This window comes from Malus sylvestris, chromosome 17 (assembly GCF_916048215.2).
Source record: "Malus sylvestris chromosome 17, drMalSylv7.2, whole genome shotgun sequence".
Classification (NCBI taxonomy): Eukaryota; Viridiplantae; Streptophyta; class Magnoliopsida; order Rosales; family Rosaceae; genus Malus; species Malus sylvestris.
The window spans coordinates 17,895,630-17,907,865 of record NC_062276.1 but is presented as its reverse complement, the minus strand read 5'-3'; the positions used below and the strand labels follow the sequence as shown (position 1 = coordinate 17,907,865).

Here is a 12,236-nt window from a genome sequence, read left to right as displayed (position 1 = left end):
TTGTTATATGAGACCATCATCTATGTGTCATGAAAGTTTGTGAACGTTTATGAATCATGAACTTTTCTTAAGAAGTTGTCACAGTTCTACCAACCAACCATTCTGTGTTATGAAAGCTGGTGAATGTTTATGAAAACACACCCGGCAAAGACAATCATAAACTGCCCCTCCCATGCCTAAACCCTAAACTGAACAAAAACAAAATTAAAGTTATTGGATTACCGAGTCGCAGCTGCAACCTAGCTTCAATCCACCTTAAATCCATTACAAACTCCTGCTCCCTCTCTCCATCTATCATCCCCTCTCTTTCCCTCTTCAACGCACGCAACACCCAACCCCTCTTTCCCACTTACTCCTGTTTTCATCCATCAGACAAAAGATACCAATTAAATAAAAATGTTGAAATTTTTCTAAATCCATCGGTTCACAACAACCCGGTTCTACACGTGAGCGCGTCCATTCTTAGCCGTTAGATCTTTGTCTGCACAGATGGTCCGCACGCTTCGTCTGCAGCTTAGAAACGCTCTTCATTAGCTTCCAAATTTCTATATTGGGCCATAAAAAGCCCATATTAATTCGTATGAGGTTTTCGAAGATATGGAGCCCACAGTTTCTACAATCTGAGGGCCCAATAGGATTGGAGCCTGCTAGAAAACGACTCGCTCGGAGCAGCATTCGATAGCCTGATACGCAAAAACAAAATTGAGAAATTGGTCGCTCTGGATTTTCCGCCCAGAAAAGAACACCTCAGGAGCCAGGACCTCTCTCATTCGTTCAGAAATTCGATCGAACAACAGGTTCGGATTCCAGTTTGTTTAATAACATTTTGGTTATCGTTTTTTAATTCGATAAAGTATAAAATAAATTGAAATTTGGGTCTCTATTATTTTTAATTGTGTATTAATTGAATTGAAACTGTGATTAATTACTGTCTGATGACCTGAGAAAAGTAGGTTTTTTTATTGGATTATATATGCATATTGTTTGAAGTGATGAGAAATTTGGAATTTCAGAAAATACTTGTGTTTAATTTCCTTCAGTTTCTCGGAATCCAAACTAACCTATAAGGATGGATTAATCAGATATGAGTGGATTAATTATTTGGATAAAATTTATTTTTTGTATATGCTTCACACATTGACTGTCAAATTGTGTAATTGATTAAATTTCAGCTTGTGCAATGCTATACTGTTTAATTTTTAATTTGAAAAAATTAAAATAATTTGCACCGCCTTCAGAAAAAAGATTTCCTGAGTTATACGGAGAATGTTAGTTTGGAGAATGATTTAGCAGTCACTGACATGTTCATTATCTTTCCCCCCTTCTTTAGGGGTGATATTTCCTACAAATTTGTGGGTTTTCAGGATAACTTACAATGGCAGGGAGACATCGTGTTCCACGTGAAGCGATGAATGACCGGCGTGGTTATCCTATTGAAGGACCTTATGGCCGAGGTCCTCCTATGCGGTCTCTTCCCCATCCTGCAATGTTGGAGGAAGAGCTTGAAATGCAACATGCGGAAATTCGGAGACTCTTGGCTGATAACCGGAGGCTGGTTGAGGACCGGATGGTGTTGCAGCATGAGCTTGGTGCTGCCAAGGAAGAAATTCATCGGATGAATGTTGCCTTTTCAGATATTCGTGCCGAAGAAGAAATGAAATCAAGGGAGCTCTATGAGAAAAGTAGGAAATTGGAGGCTGATCTACAGGCAACTGAGCCCTTGAAAAATGAGGCTAAGCAACTTCGCTCTGAAGTTCAGAAGCTGAATACTGTTAGGAAGGAGCTTGCCACACAAGTTCAGACCCTCACGCAGGACCTTGCGAGGTTGCAGTCTGACAATAAGCAGATTCCTATGCTGAGGACTGAGATTGATGGTCTGCATCAGGAGCTTATGTTTTGTCGGTGTGGACCTGCTTCTCTTGTATTTGTTTTCATTTTCTTGTCCTAGAGCTCCTTTTCAGTGTACATATCTTATCGAGAGTGTACTAGATTGTATATAAAATTATTAACTTAGAAGTTTTGTTTTGTAGAAATGCGGTTGATTATGAAAAGAAGGCAAATATTGAGCTTATGGAGCAAAGACAGGCAATGGAGAAGAACCTAGTTTCTATGGCACGTGAAGTTGAGAAACTACGGGCAGAACTTTCTAGGGCTGATGGTAGACCATGGGGTACAGGTATTACTTATTTATCTTACCGTATTCTAGAGGTATTTATTTCCTGCATATGGTACATTTCTTGAACCTTCACTTATATGGTAAAATTGGCTTCTGAAAACATGTATTAGAATGGTAAACCCCTCTTTCTCTCTCTCTCTCACGCACGAGACACTACACTACACATTCAGGCGCACAGCTGCAAAGAAACACACAACACTTGAAGACAAACTCACACAGTGGTGAAACAATTATATTTTGCTTACCAAGTTACCAACATATAAATTTTGCATCACATTCTGCTCTGATATTCCTCTTTTTGGTGGAAATACTTAATTTCATGTTTATTGATTCGTTGAGCTCTGCCTGGTGTTGAATAGAGGAATGAATTTCATCTTCCACAACCACTTTTGGGAGTTGGGTTGAGATCTTGTATTTCTTAGAAACTATTACAGAAATTAACTATTTTTATTTCTTTGCATGGGCGATATTTGAATTTGTTTTCCCAACGGTCATGTCGTGGAGCAAAAAAAAGAGCTTCTTATGCACTTGGGATTGTGGTGTGACATCTTGCTTTCAGTCTCATAATTCATATCTCATCCTTTTCTTTCTTTGAAGGTGGACAATATGGTATGAATTTCACCAGCCCAGAAGGGGCTTTTCCTGCTGCATATGGAGATGGATATGCGATGCACATGGTATGCTTGCTTGTATGATTGGAATTCCAATTCTATTTTTTTCGTAATCAGCTGCTTTTCGCCTTGGTATCTCTTTTCTCAGAAATGGTCTAATGGTGTAGCTTTTAGGTTTACACTTTTCTCTTAAATTGTCTCTATGCTTATGTGTTAGGGTGCTGCTGACAAAGGGCCTATGTATGGCCTGGGTCCAGCTTCATGGGGAGGTTCTGAAAAGCCTCGCATGACTCGTCGCTGACATCTGGGTGATTATTGTTTCAATGACAGAGTTATACATGCCACCTTTGGTTGCTCGTCATCTGAGCCTAAGTGGTCAAGAAGCTTTAGCATCTATGCGTGCACGGCAGATCAGTAGCCACTTATTTTTCTCAATACATTGTTAGTCATCTTAAACTGATGTATATAGGGTTTTATTATCTCTTTGCTTGATTACTAGACGTTAATTACCATGTCTGTGATTGTAGTATAATGTTTGCAATTTCCTGTCCTAATTTGCATCAGTTATATCTTATATTGGTCATTTGACCATGTAACTTATAAAAAGGATTGTTTTCTATCTAGCAATGTTCTCTTGATTATATTTCTTCCTTTCTCTTCCTGGTTGGTAGAATCAAACTTTAGAATGGTGCTATAGTTTAGTGTTTTCTTTTATGAACTTGTGTGGAGGCTGGAGCATGTCTGATATGCAATTGAAGGGAAGCTATGTGATCATTGTATTGCATGAATGTAATGCAACCTGTTTTCTGTAGATGATGCAATTGTTGGATTCGAGTTGTGTCGATTCGTAATTGATGAACAGAACATGTACGGTGTTCAGTTTTCTGGGGATGTGGGTTTATTTCTTGGAAATTCCTTGTTGCTGGTTTTGGTGTTGGAGGTGGCCATGCTATCACTTATGCATCAATTTATCAGGGTGTTGGAGGTGGACATGCTATTACATATGCATCAATTGAATAGGACTCGTGATCTCTCTTAGGTGGGTAGTTACGGCCTAAGAAGTTGCAATTCTCTGGAAGTAAGTGTCAGGCTTTTCCATTTGTAGGTTATATTTTGACTAGGACCCCAGGATTCCATATGGATTATTTCCCAGGTTAGTATCTGCAGCTCTGTCACAGCATCATTATGTGACTGCTCTGGATTAGTGGCCTTTGGATAAGCACTAGATTTTTCTGTTATGCACTATTGAGAAGTTCCTGGTAGTACCCATTGCTTTTGGCTGGTATTGGAATAATGGATTTTGGAAATGTGGTCAGCTTAGGCCCTCGTTGCGGTAGTTCTGCAGCACAGCTGGTATCTGGTGTATTGTTCTCAATATTTATCTGTGGTGCATGGGACCCCTGTTATGATGGAGAGTGTACCAAAGGGTTGTTTGTATAGTTTCAAGTTTTCTGGGGCTTGGTTGAAGTGCTTTATATTGTGAAGGTACTGTAGACCACTCTTTAGTGCTCTTCCTTATGCTCTAAATAGCCAAGTTAGATTTTTCCAGTAGTTAACTTTACTCCAGTGTAAGGGGTATGGTTGAGTAGGATAATTGGGAGTTGTTATTTTTAGCCTGAGGACATGTTTTATACAGAGGTGGAACTTTGTCCAAATAAAAGGGCTGGATGTTGGAGCTTTATATTCCTATTTTGAACTTGGTTATTGAAACAGAGTTGTACAGTGTTTTCTTCTTTCCAATATGTGGATTAGTTACGGTGGATGTGGGTGGCAGAGTGGAGATAAATAGGTTATATTCAGTTAAAAGTAGATGGAGATTCATGGACTAGTAGTATTCTTGTATCTGTTGAGCATAGTGTAAAAATTCAGGAGCTTGGTCAGTAATCTTGCTACTTTGTCATGTCTTGTTGCAAAGTTTCTTGTTCCTGATTTTGAGCTGTGAATCTGCAACTTCCATCAAGATATTTCTAGCCACCCCTACAATATGGCAAGTTGCTCCACGCGATGAGATGATGCTGGACTATCTCAAGAAAGGATGGTGGCCTGCCATTGGAACTGAGAGGCAAGTATTCTTCTTATTTTTATGGGTTTCATGGGTATGGAGTCTTCCATCTTCTTCCCTAGCTGGACATAGTATTTGATTTTCTGTGCTTGTATGTTGCCGCTTTTATATCCTTGACTACTGGTTATATTGCTTTTATTTAAAACTAATAGTTTCTTTCTTCTAGATTTTATAACTACCTTCAACTAATGTACCGTTAACTTTCTAGTGAATTATTATTTCATTGTAATGCAGACTGTTGTTCCCTATCTTGCTTTATTAAGGCTTATAGGATATGAGTTTCAGACTATCTATAGAAAGACATCTCTAGTTGGTTGCCTCTTTTAGAGAATACCTTTGGCCGGTCACGTTAATGTCTCAGTTTGATTTTCTGGAAGAACTTGCGTTGGAAAAGCTGATGAAACAAATAAAGAATGAGGTGAGGTGAGATCGTGCTTCTACTCTCTTGAATGGACTTGTTACCACTTATCAGATATAGATTCTTATAAAGGATGATAAGAGTGAGATCTGGTCAGAAGGGAAATGGGGTATTTTTCTTTGTCGACTAGAGCAGCCTATGGGTCCACCTCTTATAATGAAAATTTCAGTTCGAGTCTGGAGATGGGATCTATCTTGATTGGAGAAGTATAGGGCCGTTCTTTTGTTACTCCATTAGACAGTCTAAATTGTTCTCTTGTAACTGTTGGAGTTGATGTTTCTGAAGTTATCAGACAATGGCACAAGTCCTCTGGAGATACGGCTGCTAGCTACAGAATTTCATGATGAAAAGCAATAGTCTATACGGCAATAATGATTGGTCTTGGAGCTTGTAGCTGACATCTAATAGGAAAAACTTTGATAGTTTTTTTTTCCTAAACGTAGCCACATGAGCATAGTCTTTATTCTCAAATGAGGAAATCTTCAGATGGTTATTGCCCAACAGTCTGATCATCATTGGAAGTGAAAGAAATTGCTTTCTGAATATAGACAGACCCAGTCCACCTGCTCTGGTGGATTGTTTTGTTGAAGATTTAGATTAAAGAACATTTTGATTGAGAAGTTGTAGCTGAGTATGTTTCTGTATGGTCTGCTAGGAACTAAGATAGATTTGACCGAATTCAACAACTTCTATTGAAATTGTCATTCAGTTGCTGATTTGTTGATTGCCTTCCATATACTGCTATAACCTCGCCTACGAGGTGAATTATGATCAGTTAATTCCGCATGCTTGTCATAGTTTTCACTAAAGTTTTGCCTGTATTACACTATGTTGTCTTTAATTGATGGTTTTACCTACTTATCATATTAGTTTCACAATTTAGCTGTATGTTAACGAATATTTTCACCTTCATTTGCTGCAGATGGAAGGCACGTATTCAAATGCAGTAAACAAATATTGAGTGGACCTGCTGTACCGGAGGAGAATAGACGTAAATGTGATTTATACAAGAGGTTGGTTTGACTTAAAGACTGATGGAAGAAAATATCTTAGCCAGTTGTTGAAATTGGTGATAATAGCAAAGTCTATGCAACCTGTTAATGTTGTTGAAGACCCGAAGGTGTAAGGATGCCCCATGCAGGTTGTCATTTCCGCTAGTGAGTGCATACTTCCCATCTCCTTTACTTGAGTTCAGATACGCATAAATCACCGAAGGATGCCATCAGACGATCAAAAGATTCTCAAGGGTAAAGGTGAAATTTTGAACAGTCATTTCAATCTTTTTCTTCCAATTCTAAGAAAGATAAATCCCGAAAAATCCGTCTTGGTCGGGAAGATGCAGATAAAACGCCAATAGCCTGATGTTAGCTTCTACTTATCCAAGGGATGGGGTTGGGATGTATAATAACCTTTTTTGGGGGGATGCCCGGGAACAACTCCTAGGTCAAAAGGAACTGAATATAACAATAACAAGCAAGACCAAGGTATATGACCAAAAGGGCCTTGTCACGAGCTGGAGTCGAACCAGCACGAGAAATGGGGGGCCAGACGTCGATCCATACAGAAAAGCCGCTCGGTTGAGATACACTCGCTAGGCAATTCGATGTCAAACCTTTTTGACAAAGAAAACTGTCATACAACTGATTTTTCGACGTAGCAAAATAGAGGAATCATGTGTCTTACTGGAGCTTGTAAATATGGATTTCACCTTCCGCCTTACTTTCACTTGTCGAATAGGAGATTGATTGGAGCATCTTTTGTCCGGTCATATTCTCGTTCATGTTTTTGAAGTTTTAGGTGCGCCCTTGTACTTTGCTGTACAACAATGAAATGATCGGCTGCAGGGCTATTCTTCTTTCGTATACGCATTTTGTATAACATTCAACATCCTTTTCAATAGTCTTCCGTTGCTAATTCACCAATGACCCTTTGGTTTTTCACTTTTCTGTATCATCGGTGTTTACTTCTCGTCTCTCTTTTGCAAGTCTTTGGGATTAATTTAGTTTAGAAGGTTAAATAGTTTCAACAGCTAAGATTAATTCAGACTTGCAGGTTAATTTTCTCCCTAAAAGAAGGGGTGTAATTTGGCTGTCCTGCTTGCTCCCATGCACTCCTCTCCTGATTGTGGCCGGCCACCCGGTGACACAATCTTCTCACGGTATGCTGCGACTGTTGGACGACGTCCTGAAGATGTTGTGGATGGATTTACTAGGTCAATCCCAGAAATGCTCGTGACAGTTGAAGTAGGGGAACCTTCAAGGCAGTAAAAATCATATCAACGCAGCTCCGTTTTGTTGGTCAAAGCAATCCTAAAACGAGCCTATCTTCTGATTCTAAGATTCCGGCTTACGGTAGCACAGAACAGTCAACATTTTCAGTCTCGGAGGATAGAGTTTCATCCGGCATCTGAATGCCGGATTCCGGATTCCGGATTCCAACAAAGTAGCAACTGCCATTTGCCTGACCCGAAAGTAACCGCAGCTGTTGGGTAGAACCGTACAAGTAATACATCAGAGGAATTAATTGTCTACAAAACTCATCACACTTTTCTTTTTTGCTTGAAAAAAAGAAGCAGCAACTAATATAAGTAGCCGGAAAAGAAATTAGAGCGGATGTGCTCTCACTATGCATCCGACCTTCAATCCCCCTTCTCGCAGTTATGGTTAGTTTAATTAAAATATCATTAGCGAGCTTACTCTATCTAGAAAGAGTTTCAACAGAACATTGGCAACAACACTTTTTGGATTAATTTAATTCTTCATCCTTCAATTATTTAATTTTGATTTGACTATTATAACCCTAGAGAGTAGACATAACACATGGTTTATTGTAGTCTTTGATGAGAGAAGAATCGAATGTGGGTTCTTGTAACTTTCCTCCATTTTGCCACATCCCAATTCCCAACACATCATTTTATGGATGTTCCTTAAAATACTACTTCACTGTTGAAGAATAGAAACAGCTGCTGAAACCCAATCACATATAGACATGCATCGAAATAATTGAAATTCGAACACTGGTTAGACACGTATACATCTATAGTTGGAGTTCAACAACAGTTGCTGCTTTTCTATTAGCGAAGTAGTGTTCTATTCGTTATTGTAAAGTTAGTGCTAATGAGCTTAACAAGAAACTTAGTTGAATCAAAGGACCCACACTCTAATTTCAAGTTAAAATTATAACAAAAAATGAATACCCTTGATTTGATATTGGGTTCATCTTTTCATTCTTAAATGTGTCAATTTAAAAAAATAAAGAATTTATACGATTTCCAGTTATGTCAATAAAATAAAATAAAGAAATTGTTATTGGTATTCTAAAAATTTTATTGTCCACTCCTCATAATTGTATATTTTTTTTTCTAAATATAAAATATTTAAAGTGCTAATAACAATTCCTAAAAATATGTGTAAACTTTTGTCATAAAACGTTACTTATGATGTACGCATACCATATAAATTGTTTTCCACCTCGATACGCAATGGACAAGGTTGCGTTGCAAATTTGCAATTTCCCCTTCTTTCGGTCTATTAATTACTAAGCAAAGCAACCTGGGGTAGCTAGTGGATAATGGATATGGATCAAATGATATTCATAACTATGTTATAAATATGTAAAAGTTAGAGAGATAACCTTTTTAGTGAATGTAGCAAAGCATGTGTAAAATGTCACACTAAAACTATAGCACAAGAGGATAACAAATAAAAGACGGAGGAATAGATGATGTTATTGATCTTTCTTTCTTTTTGTTTGTATATATATTGAAAGTGTACAGAGTGCTCTATTTATAGAGCAACTCCAATACTGATGCATTAATTATACATTGAAAATTTACAGCGCCCTTTTGGAAAATATGATCTCCTGCATCCCCAAAGTCAATTTCAATTTGTATGGGCATTGAAAATGTGTGTGTGTGTGGGCATTCATAACAATACCAACGTTTTCAACACTCCCCCTTGGATGCCCACATACCAACATTAGTTGCCTCGTTAATTGCTTGGAAAAACCCAATGGGAAAAAACCATAACGAAGGAAAAAGAGTACAACTTTACCTGGATTGTTGATATAGTGTTAAGTATGATTATGTTGCCTCGTTAAAACCTTAATAGGAAAAACCAAGTGGCAAAAATCCTGATTGGAGGAAAAAGAGTACAACATGCATGTATCATGGATACTCCCCCTGATTCCGCATTCTCCAAATTTAGTTGTTTGGTAAGTCGACGTAATCCGATACTTTGCACTAACTTCTGAAACGTGTATTTTGATAGAGATTTGGTGAACAAATCTACCAGATTTTCATTACAACGGATTTTTCTTACTTCAATAACTTTAGCCTTCTGAAGCTCATGTGCACTGAAAAACTTTGGAGATATGTGTTTAGTTTTATCGCCCTTAATGAATCCTTCCTTCATTTGGGCAACACAGGCTGCATTATCTTCATGAATGACAGTTGGATTGCCTGTCTTTGAAGTTAGACCACATGAATTCCAAATATGATGGATCATTGATCTTAACCAAGAACATTCACGACTTGCTTCATGTAAAGCAAGTATTTCTGAGTGATTGGAAGATGTAGCAACTAATGTTTGCTTTGTTGAGCGCCATGAGATTGATGTATCTCCATTCTTGAACACATATCCAGTTTGTGAGCGGGCTTTATGCGGATCAGAGAGAAAACCAGCATCTGCATATCCAACAAGGACCTAGTCATTTGTGGAGTTCTTTGAGTACAAGAGACCCATGTTTGTTGTCTCATGAAGGTATCACAATACATCTTTGACACCTTTCTAATGACGAATTGTTGGAGCAGAGTTATACCTTGCTAACAAGTTGACTAAAAAAACTATATCTGGTCTAATACATTGTGCTAAATACAATAAAGCACCTATTGCACTCAGATATGGTACTTATGGACCAAGGACCAGTTCATCATCTTCTTTTGGATGGAATGGATCTTTCTTAATGTCCAGAGAACGAACGACCATTGGCGTGCTGAATGGATAAGCCTTCTCCATACCAAATCGCTTCAAGATTTTTTATAATGTAAGTTGATTGGTGAACCAAAATTCCACTAACATAATGCTCGATCTGCAGGCCGAGATAAAATTTCGTTTTTCCAAGGTCTTCATTTCAAATTCGCTTTTCAGATATTCAGCAGTTTTATTGAGCTCTTCAGGGGTTCCAACTAGGTTCATATCATCGACATATACTGCCACTATAGCAAATCCAAAGTTGAATTTCTTAATGAACACACAAGGGCAAATGACATTGTTGATATATCCTTCTTTGATCAAATACTCACTGAGACGATTATACCACATTCGTTTAGATTGTTTCAGCCCATACAATGATCACCTTAATTTGATTGAGAGCATACTTCGTGATATGTTAGTTGTTTCGGGCGACTTAAGTCCTTCTGGGACTTTCATATATATGTCAATATCTAATTCTCCATATAGATATGCGGTGATAACATCTATAAGTCGAATGTCAAGTTTTTCTGAAACCACTAAACTTATTAAGTAACGGAACATAATTGCGTCCATTACAGGAGAGTATGTCTCCTCATAATCAATTCCAGGTCTTTGCGAAAAACCTTGTGCAATGAGTCGTGCTTTATATCTTGCAATCTCGTTTTTCTCATTGCTTTTCCTTGTGAATACCCATTTGTAACCCATGGGGTTTACACCAGGCAGGGTTTGGACTACTGGTCCAAAAACATTTCGTTTTTCCAAGGAATTTAATTCTGCATGGATTGCATATTTCCACTTAGGCCAATCTTGTCTCTGTTTACATTTATCAACAGAGCGAGGCTCATGGTGCGAAAATTAACTTAACATACAAATTAAACCCTCTTGTATCAATTGTAGTAAAGAATGTAAGTAGGGATCGTTCTGGACCGGGGATTAGGAGGGCTTGCTAATAACCTCTAAACTGACTCAAAAATGTAAAACAAAGTTTAAAACACTAAGTTAGTGATGCGAAAATTACTTAACACACAAATTAAACCCTCTTGTATCAATTGTAGTAAAGAATGTAAGTAGGGATCGTTCTGGACCGAGGATTAGGAGAACTTGCTAATAACCTCTAAACTAACTTAAAAACATAAAATTAAGTTTAAAACACCAAAACTAGACTCAAAAGATGCAATACAAACTAAAAAGACTCAAAACTAGTTTAAAAGACTCAAAACAGCTTAAAACAATGAATTGGACTCTAAACTGACTCTAGGGATGGTTTTGGACGAAATTAGGTTCTAACTTGACTCAAGACACTTAAAAACACAAATCAAACAGATTTTGACTAATAAAACACTTTAAAGTAAAGGGGGATTTGATTTTGACGAATTTGAAAACAAAACAAACAGATTGTAAACTAAAACAGATTTTGGACGAATTTGGGTAAACTATGGATGATGGGCTAGCTAGAGGGTTCTTCTCCACACATGACACACTTGCACATAAACCAATTTTCAGTTGTTCTTTCGATAAATCATGAAACTCAACACCCTAGGTTAATTAAGTCCGCTTAAATTAACCTTCAAGTTCTCCTTAAGTTATTGAATTGGATGGGAAAACGCATACAACAATTCAAGCATTCTTCAAAAGTCATTTTCGTGAACAGCACAATAAAGATACAATCAAAGATCATTAAGCATTATGAAAACTATAAGTATTGACGAGGCATTCGTTACTATGATGAGCATGAAACTCCTGCCAAGAATTCATTTAATGCGATCGTTTATAAGCGACCTCCACTACTTGTGAATATAAGTTTGTAATTATTAGGTGAAACTCCCTTATACTCTAGCATCATATTCATGCATGCAAACTAAGTGTGCGCTCTTAATAAACATACACGAATAAGTTATCAATCAAGCAGTTAAACAAATTGAATTCATAACTTATGAAATCACAATTGAAGGTAATCAATTCATATTGCAAGTATGTTCATGGCTTTGAATTCCCC

At 37.7% G+C, this 12,236-nt stretch overlaps 1 protein-coding gene across 6 annotated transcripts; it reads left to right on the top strand.

Annotated features, from left to right (window-relative positions):
- Positions 1–654: 654 nt before the first annotated feature.
- On the top strand, positions 655–8,044 carry LOC126610135 (protein FLX-like 3). 6 transcript variants are annotated; one of them, XR_007618379.1, is made up of 7 exons: positions 656–797; positions 1,331–1,902; positions 2,031–2,176; positions 2,774–2,853; positions 3,005–3,228; positions 6,190–6,520; positions 7,320–8,044. XR_007618379.1 is itself a non-coding variant. In XM_050278123.1 (5 exons), exons 2-5 carry the CDS (start codon positions 1,376–1,378, stop codon positions 6,226–6,228), a joined length of 792 nt encoding a protein of 263 aa, XP_050134080.1. In that variant the 5' UTR covers positions 655–797; positions 1,331–1,375; the 3' UTR covers positions 6,229–7,207. The 6 variants fall into 6 exon arrangements, 3 of the variants coding, with proteins under 3 accessions (XP_050134080.1, XP_050134077.1, XP_050134079.1); XR_007618380.1 differs by having other exon boundaries at positions 7,312–8,044; XR_007618378.1 differs by lacking the exon at positions 7,320–8,044 and having other exon boundaries at positions 6,190–7,207.
- The last annotated feature ends 4,192 nt before the right edge of the window (positions 8,045–12,236 follow it).